This window comes from Ranitomeya imitator, chromosome 8 (genome assembly GCF_032444005.1).
Source record: "Ranitomeya imitator isolate aRanImi1 chromosome 8, aRanImi1.pri, whole genome shotgun sequence".
Classification (NCBI taxonomy): domain Eukaryota; kingdom Metazoa; phylum Chordata; class Amphibia; order Anura; family Dendrobatidae; genus Ranitomeya; species Ranitomeya imitator.
The window spans coordinates 14,697,897-14,713,708 of NC_091289.1; the positions used below are offsets into that span (position 1 = coordinate 14,697,897).

Consider the following 15,812-nt stretch of genomic DNA (forward strand, 5'->3'; position numbering starts at 1 on the left):
ACTGCAAGAAACTAAATAAACTTTTAGTACGCTGCACACCCTTCCTCCCTCGTACTTCTCCGCCGCATCAGCACTCCCAGTGCTTTCCCTGAGTAATATCCAACTCCACCCTCCAACCTTCACATTTCAATTACCAGTGTACTGTCAATCAATCTCTTTTTTTCCCCCCTTTTTGAAAGATTTAAGATATCTCCCGACCAACCCGCCTCACATTTTCAATCTCCTTTCCCTTTAAGTTTTTTAGCGTTAAGATCTATCCACTGGGTAGCGTCCTCCGGCGTCTGGAAAAAATGAATCTTATCCAACGCTACCACTCTCAGTCGTGCCGGAAACATCATGGAGTATTGCACTCCCAGTTCTCTCAGCCGTCTCTTGATACCCGTGAACATCATCCGTTGTTTCTGTACCAGGGCGGAATAGTCAGGGTAAATAGCAATTCTTTGACCTCCAATTGTCAGATCCGTCATGTCTCTAGCCTTCCTCAGGATAATGTCTCTGTCTCTGTAGTTTAGGATTTTGGCAAGCATGGTACGGGGACTTGCTCCAGGGACAGGTGGTTTCGGTGGGACCCTGTGGGCTCTCTCTACCGCAAATACTTTTGTCAGTGCTGCATCACCAAAGGTCTCAAGGAGCCAGCTTTCAATATACTCCGTGGGATTCCTCCCCTCAGTTTTTTCAGGGACACCCACTATACGAATGTTATTTCTTCTGGACCTATTCTCCAGATCCTCATTTTCCGTCAGGACATTCTTGCACAATCCCCCCAGAGCCTGGATCCTCTTCCCCCCACACCTAAAAAGTTAATTTTCCATCTTCGAGTCTGTCACCGAAGAAGTGACCAGGTTCCTCGCTTCTTCTTGCCCTACAACCTGCACCAGTGACCCTATTCCCTCATATCTCCTCCAGTCCTGCTCTACAGTGGTTGCTACCCATCTAAAATATCTAAACTCTTTTCTTCCTGTATCTTTCCCTCTTCATTCAAACATGCTTTCATATCCCCATTTACTTAAACAAACGAAATTCAATATATAGAGGCAAAGCCTTTTCTGTCTTATCCTGGGTGTAGGGCTCCACCTAGGGGAAGAAGTGTGAATAGCAGCACAGCTAGCTGAAGAAAGAATTACATAAGTGCATGTTTATTATTTTTCCAATTGCAATCTGTAATAAAAACCAATTGGACTTTGGATAAAGCCTCCTCCCCCATCCCAGTTAAGGCAAGCGGTTCTTCTGGATTGTTGTGCAGCGAGAGCCTTCTTCATTATCCAGCTTTGTACAGAGATGCTTCACACCTTCCCAGGATCTTCCTTCAGTGTAACGGTCCTATTAAATACAATCTGAAAAAAAGAGGAGAAACCAGAACAAGTTAGTTCGGACTATATGTGGGCACATTAATATGTAGCAGTCTGGAGCTACACAAAGTATTTATGACAACACTGGACATGTCTCAGTAGTGCAGCCTCGGACCGATTTAATTTTCTGTGCGAGAGGTGAAATAGCGAGGAGACACAGTATCCCCCCCACTTTGGAGTTCTCACTGGCGTATAGTCTAGCATCACATCTTGTCCCGGCATGTACCAATACTATGCAGGGGGGTTGTAGCGATGCACAGAGAAAATGAACTTGGCAGTGAGGAAACTGACCTTGTCTTCAGTGGTGTCTGGATCCACAGAGAAATAGCCCAATCTTTCAAACTGGAACTTGTCTAGAGACTTGCAGTTCTTTACAGACTGGTCTACGAGGGCATCTGGGATGACAGTCAAAGAGTCCTGTGATAGGAAGGGGACATGGTCACATCACTGCAAAACTCTGCTAGTAAGGGGAGCACAATGGGGTGTAAAGGAGTGTGCATGTGGAAAGCCTTCCCTCTTCTACAGCTTTCATATCATGTATGGAAGTATTAGCCAAGTGCACATGATGCAGAATTGTTCCACTATGATAAGTTGCTGCACAATCCTCAGTTTTTGCATTCAGCTTTAGGGACATGCTGAATTAATGGAGATTGTACCCAGGTCTAAGACTGAATGTTGCTGGCCGTGATATCAGTTATTCTATCTACCACAGTACCTATATATGACCCGGTCACTCCGCGTGCCCCAACCAGTGCTTTTTAGGCCCCCTACACAACTTCCAGCTGCAAGACATTGTAACCAGTGTCATCTTATTACTGAACATTGGCATCAGGGTAGGAGCCGTCTGTCTAAGGCTAGGTTCACATTGCGTTAGTGCAATCCGTTTAGCGCATACGCTAACGGAATGCGCTAACGCAATGTCCAAAAAGGGATCGCGTTTGGCCATCCCACTAGATGGACTAGAACGGACCCTGATCGCTGCAAGCAGCGTTCGAGGTCCGTCCGAAAATAACGGGACATCGCTGACGCATGCCAAAAACGGCATACGTTAGCGATGCGTTAGCGACCCGTTAGCACATTGCGGTCAATGGGTGCGCTAACGGATCCGTTACATAGCGTTAATTGTGACAATTGCGCCATGTAACGGATTCCGTTAGCGGACACCCACTAACGCAATGTGAACCCAGCCTTAGTCATATCTACAAATCATTTCCCTTTTTGTGTTTTCTGTGGCTCAATATTACATCATGTGAGTTCTGATAGAGGTTCACAAGCTAATGTTGTGGGACACGGCTCCAAAAAGGACAATAAACCTATGGTCCATGTGCTATATGGGCGACTGCAATCGAGTGTTCCCTGTGGCCACTGCAGGCCGGGGACAGGCTAAACAATAGCTGCCCGAATAGCTGTCTCTCCCGACTCCCCCATACACATGAATGTTCGTCGTCCTCAAGTGGCCATGTTTAGTCACAGCCAAACAGCTCTGGCAGCGGCTTATTCCCTGAATACCAAAAGGGTCGTGGGTATCAGTGGGTTCGTCCAACTTTAATGGCAGTCTAAGATGAAGCCCACACAACTCCTTGCCCCTTTCCCCCCCTAATCAGTATCCTAATATTCTCCCCAGATCTACAGGTGACTGGTAGGTGCTTGTCCTATAGAGCAGCTGAACTGTGATTCCTGGTTCACATTCCTGCACTGCGACGGTATTATTTTATATGAGATTGCAATATTCAGATCTTTTACTTCTCGGGAACTTACAGGATTTATGTCACTTAAGAATCCACCAGGAACTTCAGACGGATCTTCAGGACTCTTGTGCTGGAATCTGAAACAATACCAGATACAATGTGACAATTCATCCTTCAGACGTTTCTCCTCCGCAGATCTACTTGCTGCATTATCCTGGGTGGACGCCGACGTCAAGAGTCCAGCAATGAAAACATTTACATTCAGGGGCAAAAAAAAAAAAGAAACCTTGAAAAATATGTAAAGACTGAATTATATTTTGTTTCAACTGTATCCAGTGTAGATAAAATGCAGCACAAATGCTGCAACGTATCAGAGCGGGGTCCAGACAGGTCACCGCACAGATCGTCTAGTCTGGGCCCTGTAACGTCTGCCTTTATCTGCTCATTTCATGGGTTTGTGTGAGAGGTGAAATAGCAGGGGGACACAGTATGCCCCCCACTTTGGAGATCTCACTGGTGTACACTATAGCATGACTTTTGTCCCGGCACGTACCATCACTCTGCCGAGGGGTTGAGTAATGCATGATAAATAGGAAATGAACCTCAGAACCAGGAGGCTGCGGACACTTACAGGCGGTCGTAGAGACGAACTTCACACACCAGCGGGTCGGACACCCAGTGGATAAAAGCTTTGGGCTTCTCGGCTACGTCAGACTTTGTGCAGGTGACCTCCAGCTCCAACACTTTACCATTTCCATCCTGTTGGAAGAAACAAAGAACAAAAGCATCCAGGACATTTAGATGGCCATGCCAGCCGGAGTTTGGCTATAACTTAAGCCGAGCTCCCGACGGTGATGTGCTCCTGTGCCCGCATGATCGCCATGATGCAAGTTTACGTAATTTTGCAAACCATGACGTAAACTTTCGTCATATGTCATAAAGAGGTTAATTAGAGTTTGTGTGATCATTTTCTGAAGCCCGTAACATTTTTATTTTTCTGCTGATGGAGCAGAGTAAGGACTTGTTTGTAACGTGGTGTGAGGATGTATTTAATTTATAGAAATTTGTGTATTGATCATTTTATCACCTATACTATATACTGCAATAAGGCAGTATATAATGAAAAGCATGAACTCAGCCTGTGGTTGAGCTTAATGGGAATACCAAGATGGCAGAGACTAAGGTCTTCAGTATATCCTGGGTGTCATATTAACCCGTCGGTCCCGAGGTGGCCGATGGGCCTGACCAGATAAACAGCAATGGTCATCTAATCTAGCCAGATCAGCCGCATGTGCAGAGAGACGAGCCCCCTCCACATATGCAGACTCCTTCTCGGTATTAATTCACGTCCAAATGTGGGAAGCAGTTAAATGATAGCATATAAATAGCTTAAAAATGCAGAAGACCCACGGGCTAGAAAAGTATTTCCTCAATGGGACTCCTTGTACTTAATGTGTGAGAAGTGAAATAGTCGAAAACCCGCAAGTCTCCACTATGGAAATCTCACTTTACTAAAGCATTTATTCTTAAGTCACGGAATGGACAAATGTAAAGTAATGATCAGCGCTCACCTTTATGACGTTCTGTACAGAGACGACGTACCCAGCGTGTCTGAGGCCGACCGGCTGCTCTGGGGTCAGTCGCTTATATCCCTTCTCCATCACCTATGAAAGTAACAGAAAAATACTAAGTTCTTCCATTATGGATATGAATTACACGTCTGCTATACCGTTAGGTGATGGGGGCGAGAAGAGGACTTTATACCACACCGCTAGGATGGGGGCGCAGGGATCTCTGCTGTTTTCAGAGTCATCTTCTGGTAAAGTCGTATGGGGATTTCGCCATGGATGACAGATGCCTGATGATCTGCCCCTAGCCATCACTGCAGACATAAAGATCGGCATAATCACTTACCTCCCTGAAATCTGACTGCTCGATATAGATGGTGGAGGAGAACGGCACTGTGTGGAAACCTCTAGACTCATCTGCTGGGAAGTTTGGCACTTTGACATCTAATAGCTGTGATTATACAATGGAGGGCACATTACTGGAAGACTACCCCACATCCCCCCTCAAAAAAGAAAAAAAACAAAAAACCAACAGGTCACAGGAGCACCAGTCACTTACTTGGTCTCCAGGGAAGTTGGCGATTCTAATTTTCAGGGGTTCCAGCACGGCCATGATTCGGGGGGCTGTATCATTCAGGACCTCTCGGACGCAGGATTCCAGCAGGTGAGGCTCCATTGTAGTCTGAGCAACTGTTACACCGACCTGTACACAGAAAAGTAAGAATCTAGGGAATCCATTCTGATCTGCCGCGAATATACATGTATTATTATAGTACAGCACACAGATGTATGGGGCAGGCGCTCGGACCATGAATAGAGACCTGGTGCACATGCTGCCAAGTTATTCCCCATCCTATTGATGAGGATGCGTGACAAATTTGGTACAAACCCCTTAATTATATAGGTGGCAGAATATGTTATATACATAAATAATAAACCGGATAATGTGCGAGAGGTGAAATAAAGCAGAGACAAGGAAAAGTCTCTGACTTTTGGAAATCTCATTTTCTGTAGCATCTCTTCTTGTCCTGCAGTCTACAGGAGACAGAAGGGGGTTTCAGAGATGCAGAAACATCATCCCGGGCACCAATGTGGCTCAGTGGTTAGCACTGTACTATACATAGGGCAGCACGGTGGCTCAGTGGTTAGCACTGTACTATACATAGGGCAGCATGGTGGCTCAGTGGTCAGCACTACTATACATAGGGCAGCATGGTGGCTCAGTGGTCAGCACTACTATACATAGGGCAGCACGGTGGCTCAGTGGTCAGCACTGTACTATACATAGGGCAGCACTGTGGCTCAGTGGTCAGCACTGTACTATACATAGGGCACCAATGTGGCTCAGTGGTTAGCACTGTACCATACATAGGGCAGCACGGTGGCTCAGTGGTTAGCACTGTACTATACATAGGGCAGCATGGTGGCTCAGTGGTCAGCACTACTATACATAGGGCAACACGGTGGCTCAGTGGTCAGCACTACTATACATAGGGCAGCATAGTGGCTCAGTGGTCAGCACTACTATACATAGGGCAGCACGGTGGCTCAGTGGTCAGCACTACTATACATAGGGCAGCACTGTGGCTCAGTGGTCAGCACTGTACTATACATAGGGCAGCACTGTGGCTCAGTGGTCAGCACTGTACTATACATAGGGCAGCACTGTGGCTCAGTGGTCAGCACTGTACTATACATAGGGCAGCACGGTGGCTCAGTGGTCAGCACTGTACTATACATAGGGCAGCATGGTGGCTCAGTGGTCAGCATTGTACTATACATAGGGCAGCACGGTGGCTCAGTGGTCAGCAGTGTACTATACATAGGGCAGTACGGTGGCTCAGTGGTGAGCATTGTACTATACATAGGGCAGATTGGTGGCTCAGTGGTGAGCATTGTACTATACATGGGCAGCATGGTGGCTCAGTGGTGAGCATTGTACTATACATAGGGCAGATTGGTGGCTCAGTGGTCCGCATTGTACTATACATGGGCAGCATGGTGGCTCAGTGGTCCGCATTGTACTATACATAGGGCAAAACGGTGGCTCAGTGGTGAGCATTGTACTATACATAGGGCAGTACGGTGGCTCAGTGGTGAACATTGTACTATACATAGGGCAGAACGGTGGCTCAGTGGTCAGCATTGTACTATACATAGGGCAGCATGGTGGCCAAGTGGTCCGCACTGTACTATACATAGGGCAGCACGGTGGCTAAGTGGTCCGCACTGTACTATACATAGGGCAGCACGGTGGCTCAGTGGTCAGCATTGTACTATACATAGGGCGGTATGGTGGCTAAGTGATAAGCACTGTAGTCTTTCAGCGCTGGGGTCCTGGATTCAAATCCCACCCAGGACATTTGCAAAGAGTTTGTATGTTCTTCCCTTGTTTGTGTGGGTTTCCTCCCTCACCCCAAAGTGATGGGAAGAAGATTGTGACCCCCCAATAGGAACAGTGGTTAAGTCTGTAAAGTGCGGTGGAATATGATAGCTCTATCTAAGTGTATAAAAAATAAATATTGACCCCTCACACCTGCCCTGAAAGAGTATGGCTTTTTACAGAAAGTATAAGCTGTATGTACATCACTCCCTCCACGGAGAGCTGATCGGACAAGAAGGGGCATATCACTCGGCTGAATACTTCTGACTAGCCATTATAGCCGTCAGTTGGGGTCTCAGCAGCTGGAACCCAAACACCTGACCTGTTACTGATATTTTGATATCAAGTCAGTCCGTACCCTTGCACAGAAATTATTTATTGCTTCGGGTGGGAATCCTCTCCGCCTCAAAGCGGTCAGCGTGAAGAGACGAGGATCATCCCAGTCCCTACAATAAGAGAAGAATTTACAATCCCGACTATAGGAGTCACAGCAACGAAAAGTGTCACCTGCCTTAACACAACGTCCCACTGACCTGACAGCTCCCGTTTCCACCAGTTTAATTATTTTCCTCTTTGACACCACTGTATAGTGAAGGTTCAGCCGTCCGTATTCCCACTGCACCGGGCAGTACACATCCAGCGCGTTACACAGCCAGAAGTATGATGATCGCCTGGAGACGAAATCACAGTAACCCAATGTAATGGCTGTGAGGAGATTAGACTAATTCATAAGCCTAAGCTTTTCTTAAAGTTCCTTTTCCATGATCCCTCGTAGGAATCATCATCATTCCTGATTATTTAGTATAATCAATATCAGTGATCGTTTGCTCGATCATCACTGATCACATAAGTCACTGTCAGCACCGACATGAACTGAATGTGCTGCAGTCAATCATTTGCATGAAAACGTCCCAATAGTTGCAACATATAGAGGTTATAAACAAGTGCCGATCAGCTATACTGTGTCAGAGACCCCATATAATGGCGCTACAGGCTAGTAACACCAGCAGCACGGACATGTGCGAGGAGTGAAATGCGGCAGGAACACAGGCTCTGCCATTTGGATCCCTCGCTGCTTGGCTTTGGCATCACTTCTTGTCCCGATAAGCTATGGATTGCAGACAGCCGGGGGGTTGTAGTGATGCACACAGTCCGTATACTAGAATATTGGGCTCACAACGGACCCCGATCCGCAGGTATATTCCCAATACTCTTACCTGGCCTGGAACTCTTTGGTGCAGAGAGAATGTGTGATATGTTCTATGGAGTCACATAGGCAATGAGTGTAGTCGTATGTGGGATAAATGCACCTGCAAACGGGAAGAAAAACAGATTACTAATCATTACTTACAATGGCTGCATAGATGGATCATGTCATGCAGGGGTCATTCCATGTCAAGCGATCCAAATTTTATTTATTTTTTTTACTCGACATCTTAGGATATTTTCTTTGGCATTTTTTTAAGTGATACTTTAGTGAATTAAAACTACGGTAATAAGTTTTGAATTTTTATCTTCATTAGTTTTAATTTTTTATAGATTTCTAAAGTTTTGAAAAAAAGCCTGAATTTTGGGCTTTTAGACGTAAGAAAGACATGGGAGAGGCATCATTTTGATCAGAATTTTACAGGCATTAATTTGATCACAAGACTGTTGATATTTTGTTTTAGAGGAGTCCAATTTAAAATTTTGATGGTTGATTTCAGGAAAACTTTTTTTTTATGCATATACTATATGTGTTATTGATTACATTTGTTCAGAGATTCAAGTTAGGATCATATTTTGAGGAGCGATTTTCTAAATACAGTCTCACCCTATTCATACATGTTTGATACTAAATTAAAAGAATCATTTTTAATGTTTTTACCAACTTTTTAAAATATACAAGTAACCTTTTTTTATAAACATCACTAGATGTCCTTTTTCAAGTTTTTAGAAAGAATAGTACAGTAGTTAAATCATCACACTATAAAATATGAACTTGTCTTTACACTGAGCTTTTACCATCAATTTGTCCCTTCTACTGGGTGAAATGTAATCTTGTCTGCAATCACTTACTAACAATGGCAGTTTCCTTGTATCAGGATGTCTGGCTGTTATGGGGTTTGCGTCCACCTGAGTTAATATCTGATTTTCGTTTACTTTTATTATATCTGGTTTTCTTCGATACACAAAGGACAGTGATGGACCAGTTGGTGCAGAAAACTCACTTCTAAGTCTTCATTACCATAATCTTTGGAGAGTACATTAGCCACCAGTGCCGATTATAATGAGGTCACAACCAGTTGTCATCCATTGCTTATCTTCCACCTTCAATCAGTTAACGGACTTCACGGTCGTTAAAAAAATCCATGTTTTTTTTTCCGTTTCAGTACATGGGATGGCAGTGTGGTATTCCCGAGTCTCTTTGATGGTTTTTGCTTCTTGTATCCGATGTTTTAACAAACTCTCCTCTTCTTGGTAGTCCTGGTTTGTACAGGACATGAGCTGGTCGTTAGGAATATTTTTCTCACTCCAGTTGAAAAGTTGCATTGGTGTTAAGATTTGGTGTGAACACGGCTTGTGGAGGCCTCCTAATCCTAAAGTGCCATTCAGCTTCCACTCCCAAATCTTTCACATTTAGAAAGTTTCTCCGGTTTTTATTCTGTTCATAAGAGCAATCTGAGAAGTAGTAGACCTCGCTCAAACTTGGGATGTCAGCTTTTTTTATCACTGAAATCATTTTTTTTTTTTTTTTTAATGAACAGCCACTGAATCATGATGTAAGCACTCCGATATCGTAACGACACCTTCGTATTTTATTTCTGACTGAGCTTCTATCTGAAGAACAATGTTGTATTTTCGCTGCGTCCAATCACGCAGTTAAATCTGCATGTGTTCATTGAACCAGGCGCATTTAAAGCATCCAATATATTATATTGTGGAAATTTGACATGCTGCCAAGACCAGCGTATCCGCAACAGAAATTGACATGCTGCGGCTCGTAAACCTGCACCGCGGTCGAGTTTACGCCACGTCAAATAGAAGCACAGTGGGCATGGGATTTATATAAATCTCATCCACTGAGCTTGTATCGTAGAACGCCGTGGTTTGGATGCAGCGCAAGTGACCACTTGGCGGCACTCCTAGCTATTCGGCAATGACAACCACAGGGGTCTCCTGCATCCCCTGGGTCGTCATGCCAAGCCATCGGCGACCCACGGTCAAGTGACACAGGTGCCAATGATCGGGGCTCTTGACGCGCTTCCAGCGTGGCCATGTATAGTGCCGTTGTCAGAGATTGGCAGCGGCATTTAACATGTCAAGAGGATCGGGCGGATTAAATCAGCTGACATGTGCCAGAAAAGTTGTGGGCTCATCGCTGGAGGCTACAGCAAACAGGGGGAGGCCACTTTGGACGTACCTATAAATCCAAGGTCGTAAAGGGGTAAAGCAGTGGAAACGGCAAAATTTAATTCAGATAGGTGGCGACAAGGAACATTAAACGGAACCTATCACCAGGTTTGTCCCATGTGAGATACGCCAGAGTTTTGAGTAGTGAGATGTCCTCTATTGTTTTAGATTTTTCAATGTCCCTAATGTGTCCCTTACTCTGACTTTCAGTTTGCGTGTTGTCAGGCCGATATAGATCAGATTGCAAGGACATGTAGCAGGCATAATAATTTTTCTTTACCATTTACTGTGCCCTCCCCTGATATTTTGGAGGTTTTTTCCATCTTTTCCCTGTCTTTTTAATCTCATGTTTTAACATTTTTTGTATTTAATAAAGAATATTTTAACTTGCCTAGCTCTTCTTTCAGTCACTTTGTACTGCCAAGGCAGATTATGTGTTGATCAAGAATTGAAGTGCAACTAGCCTATTGGAAATAGGATTATGGGTTTATTGTTTCTTGTAATGCAGGTCGGATTGGGGGCAGATACAGAGCAATATAGAATGCTGTATATCAGGGTTGAAAGGTGGTGGTCTTGGGGCGTGGCCTATGCCTTGTACCATGAGGACATAGGAACCGGGTGCTCCAGTGAAACCCACAAAATCTAACTCAATCTGCAACGGTTTTGAACCATCTAAGCTTAAATTCCACCTTATTACCATCCTAAAAAGCTATTGGATCTTTCAAGATCATTTTAGTCTAATTTTGGCACTTTTTGAGGACTTTGCGGCCTATACCTCCTCACAGGCCTGAAGCCAGGCACTAAATTTTTACATGTGGCCTGGATCCTCCTCCTCTCTCTCCTAAGAGTCCTGCAACTACTGGAGACTCAAGATAACAGGGGTCCTCTACATATCCTCCTGCACTTTGAGGGAGTTTCCCTGAGAAGAAAGGAGACGCTGAAGCCCTCGTATAAAGGACAAGGCTGAACTCCTGCACCGCCGCAAGTAAAGGCAAAGATCCAGTCCCTTTGGAGCTGCACTTCAGTTGGGGTAAGCCCTTAGATTCACAGCCACTGTATTACCGATCTCCCCTGACCCTAGCCTCCACAACCCTGCGTACTCCTGCATCACTGGCCGGGAGATTAGGGAGCCTCACCGCAGACAGAGTAAGCAGGACAGAGATCCCTCCCCGCCTCTCCAGCTGCAGCTAAGAGAGAATCAGCCACCAACACCTGCCCTGCAGAAAGGAGCAGTGAAAACGCTCCATCTCTGCAGCTGCTGCCGACGCCAGGAGATCTAATTACAAGGCTGCTCTGTAAGAACAGGCAGACAACGCTGCCATATTACACCGCCCACAGCGAGACAGGGAGCAGTGCTGTAGAATTATCAGTGCTTAAGGCAGGGAGAGGTCTTCCATAAATAAACAGTTGGGGGATAAAGAAGAGGAACAGTAATATATCATTACCATAAACATTACTAGCAGGGAGCCGCTGTGGTTGCATATACTGAGGTCACTGATAGACCCTCATACTCCTCTAGCCCCAAGAAGTGCTTGAATCCGAGGAGGGGGCAGTCACACTGTCTGTGAGAGCAGCCTGGTTGTGCTAATATACAAGTAAGGGTTAATCTCATTCCCTTCAGGATTAAAGGGACAGAGAGCTAAACTGCCACAACAATAAGGGTACTGTCACACAGTGCAATTTTGATCGCTACGACGGCACGATTCGTGACGTTCGAGTGATATAGTTACGAGATCGCAGTGTCTGACACGCTCCTGCGATCAGGGACCCCGCTGAGAATCGTACGTCGTAGCAGATCGTTTGAAACTTTCTTTCGTCGTCTAGTGTCCCGCTGTGGCGGCATGATCGCATGGTGTAACATATATCGTCTACGATGTGCGCATAGTAACCAACGGCTTCTACATCGCACATACGTCATGAAATAATCGCTCCAGCGTCGTAGATTGCAAAGTGTGACAGCAGTCTACGACGCTGGAGCGATATTGTTACGACGCTGGAGCGTCACGGATCGTACCGTCGTAGCGATGAAAATTGCACTGTGTGACGGTACCCTAAGCCCAAAGCTCACAAATCCTATTAGAGAGTCTGGTCTGGGTAACTCTCAGCACCACAGCACCACCTACTGGCTTATATCTTAAAGGTGAAGCTCTTTTTCCCATAATCGCTGTGAAACCTATATCTTCTAAGCCTGCCACCTCTTATTACATATCAACCACTACTATTCAAGTAAAAAGGGGGAAACATTAAAACAAACAAGGGGGGTAAGCCGGACAACGCTTTATACACCTACAAAACCTCTCCTTATCTCCAGAATGAGTACCACTAGAAACAAAGGGTCCTCTCCTACCTCAAAAATCCCCAACCTACCAAAAAGCAACAAAGCTCACCCACAACGCCAAGTAAACAGCGATAGAGCCACCACTACTAATAGAAGCAGATCCCGCTCACCACGCAGGCTTAACACTCCCACAGAGCAATCTTACTACCCCCAACGCACATCCGTAAATACTGGTAAAAACAACCAGATCCTCGCGGAGATGGACACTTCTCAGAGCCTTAAAAGAAATGCTCCAGGAACATGGGGAAAGGTTTATACCTCTTCACACGAACAATCTGGCTCGGACAAGGAGTCAGAGGATATCTCTCCAAATTCCTCCCCCGTGAAATCCAAGGCCAAGAAAAATCCCCCAAGCTATAACTATGAGGAAGAGTTTCCATCTTTAAAGGGATCCAAAGTAGGTCTCGAACCGCCACAGGGAGACGTACTTTCATACTTGGCCAAACTATCTGAAAAAATGTAAAAAATGGGAAGGGATATGGACAAAAACTTCAAAGAACAAAGTAAACAGATTGACCTTAAATTAAATTCAATGTTTGAAAAGCTCTCTGAAAAGATTATCAACCATGAAGAGAGACTACAAAAACTTGAACGAAAATCAGCTAACTCGTCCTTTGACTTAGAGGAACTTTCTGCTGAGGTATACAAACTCAAGCTTAAAATCTCAGATGTGGAAGATAGAAGCCGCCGCAATAATTTAAAGATACGAGGCATCCCGGAAAGCATTCCTCCAGAACGTCTCTCTGATCATATTAAAGACATCTTCAAAACAGCTATACCAAACCTCTCCTCTTCTGACCTTGAGATAGACAGGACTCATAGACTTCCGCGGCCCCCAAAATTAGCAGCCAAAGTCCCAAGGGACACAATCCTGAGGGTACACTTCTTCCAAACGAAAGAAAAAATTCTAAAATACCTAAAGGACCAAAAAACGTTCCCGGACCCGTATAGTGATCTGAAGGTCTTTCCTGACTTGTCAAAATTCACATTAGACGCTAGACGCTCCTTCTCCGGCGTCACCTCTGCCCTCAGGGATAAAGGAATCCCGTACAATTGGGGGTTCCCCCTCAAGCTCCTAATCCGCTACCAGGGCAAAGTTATCCCTGTCTTCACCCCAGAGGAAGGCGCCAACTTCTTAAGTTCCATCTCCAGACCAAGACAAAATACTGGAACATGAGAAATAACTTCACTGCCTACTAGGTTCTCTTTATGCCTACTTTGGGTTTCACTATTACCCGTCCATGTGAAATACCCCGAGTGTCTAGTAGCAGTTCATTAATTAGTGTTCTGCTTATGTTTATTGTTTACTGTTAACAATCTGCCTTTCTCTTTACAGGTTGCTTCTTTTGTTGATATACACCGATTGTATTCAAGTATTGGTTCAGTCTATATCATTGTATCCATCTGTTCCAGGTTCCAAGTTACTTAGCTCTCTACTGATCATCCACGCACCTATTCCAAATTAGACCCATCATGAGTTTCAAACTCACCTCCTACAATGTGAAAGGCCTAAATAGCCCATGGAAGAGGTTCTCCATCTGGAAGGAACTAGAAAGATCACACATAGACATTGCATGCATTCAGGAGTCAAAGTTCATGATTAATAATCACCCACACCTCTATCACAAAAAGTTCCCCCACATTTTTACATCCTGTGGTCCCGAGAAAAAAGCAGGTGTAATCACTATGATAAGTTCTTCAACTCCTTTTGAAATCATAGAAGAACATAAAGATACTAACGGTAGATACCTCATCTTGATCTGCAAAATCAATGACCAAATCTGTACCCTAGTAAACCTTTATGGCCCCAACCGTCACCAGATTCGCTTTCTAAACAAGCTTATGAAAACCATCTCCAAGGTTAGGAAAGGTGAACTAATTCTTGCTGGAGATTTCAACATTACACCGGATAGCACTATAGACTCCTCCTCACACACCCGCAGTCCCTCAGATAACCTAAATCAGTTGATCTTTAAAAACGAACTTTTCGACGTCTTTAGGTGCCTAAACACGTCGTCAAGAGAGTAAACTTTCTTTTCAGACGTTCACCAGTCCGCATCCCGGATTGATCTAATCCTTACGGACGTGTTCACTCTCCCCAGACTCCAGGAGATCTCTATAGGCAAAAAATCTTTCTCGGATCATTCACCAGTACACAGTCTTATTCAATTAGGTCCCCCTCTTAAGAAAACCAATACGTGGAGATGCAACCCAGCATCCTTCACGACACCTTCCACAAGCAAAAAATAGAAAAGGCCATTTCCCAATTCTTCCTAGAGAACAATTCCTCCTCAACCAATCCTTTCAACAATTGGTGTACTCACAAGGCTGTACTCAGAGGTACTTTCATTGACATTTCGTCAAAAATTAAAAAAGAAAATAAAAGGAAAATCTTGGAAGTCCAAACCCAAATCCATAATAAAGAATCCGAAATACTAGCCCATCATTCCCAATCTTCCTCTCTCCAAACTGAACTCTTGACCTTAAGACAAAATCTCAAGTCACTCATCACCACTCCTTATGATGCTGTAGTAAAATCCTCAAAATATAAATATTACTCCTCACTAAATAAACCGACTTCGTTCATGTCAAACAGGGTAAAGAATAAAAGAATTTACAATAGAATCAACAGAATAGTAGCCACCTCCAAAAACGGCATTTTATCCCACCCCCAAGATATAGTTAACGAATTCGCCCACTTCTACCAAAAATTATATAACATCAAATCAACTTTTTCCTCTTCCCAACCCAACTCGTCAGCTATCAATGATTACCTCAACTCAATTAATCTTCCCTCTTTATCAACCGACGACTTGGCCTTTAGGTCTGACCCTTTTTCCCCTATTGAAATAGAAGATACTATTAACAAACTCCCCCTCCACAAATCCCCAGGCCCCGACGGTTTCAATAATTCATATTACAAAACCTTCAGTAAACTTTTATCTCCTCACCTTGCAGAAGTATTCAACTTCGCCGCCGACCGGGGGTTATTTCCAAAGGAAATGCTTGAGGCCTCGATTGTCCTGATCCCAAAACCTAAAGGTGACCCTGAACTATTGACCAATTATCGCCCTATCTCCCTCATCAACACAG

At 44.6% G+C, this 15,812-nt stretch overlaps 1 protein-coding gene and 1 non-coding gene across 2 annotated transcripts in view; both read right to left on the reverse strand.

Annotated features, from left to right (window-relative positions):
- Positions 1–1,120: 1,120 nt before the first annotated feature.
- QARS1 (glutaminyl-tRNA synthetase 1) overlaps positions 1,121–15,812 on the reverse strand; it is a 56,460-nt gene continuing 41,768 nt past the window's right edge. Inside the window, exons 15-24 of the mRNA XM_069736365.1 lie at positions 8,206–8,298; positions 7,522–7,659; positions 7,347–7,434; positions 5,165–5,308; positions 4,952–5,056; positions 4,609–4,701; positions 3,669–3,796; positions 3,108–3,174; positions 1,641–1,766; positions 1,121–1,334 (exon numbers count right to left, since the gene is read on the reverse strand). Of these exons, the coding sequence (XP_069592466.1) occupies positions 1,284–1,334; positions 1,641–1,766; positions 3,108–3,174; positions 3,669–3,796; positions 4,609–4,701; positions 4,952–5,056; positions 5,165–5,308; positions 7,347–7,434; positions 7,522–7,659; positions 8,206–8,298 (1,033 nt within the window). The 3' untranslated portion in view covers positions 1,121–1,283. The remainder of the gene's footprint in view (positions 1,335–1,640; positions 1,767–3,107; positions 3,175–3,668; positions 3,797–4,608; positions 4,702–4,951; positions 5,057–5,164; positions 5,309–7,346; positions 7,435–7,521; positions 7,660–8,205; positions 8,299–15,812) is intronic.
- Positions 5,548–5,674, reverse strand: LOC138648507 (small nucleolar RNA SNORA14). Its single transcript, XR_011315120.1, has one exon. It is a non-coding gene; the product is annotated as a small nucleolar RNA SNORA14 (small nucleolar RNA).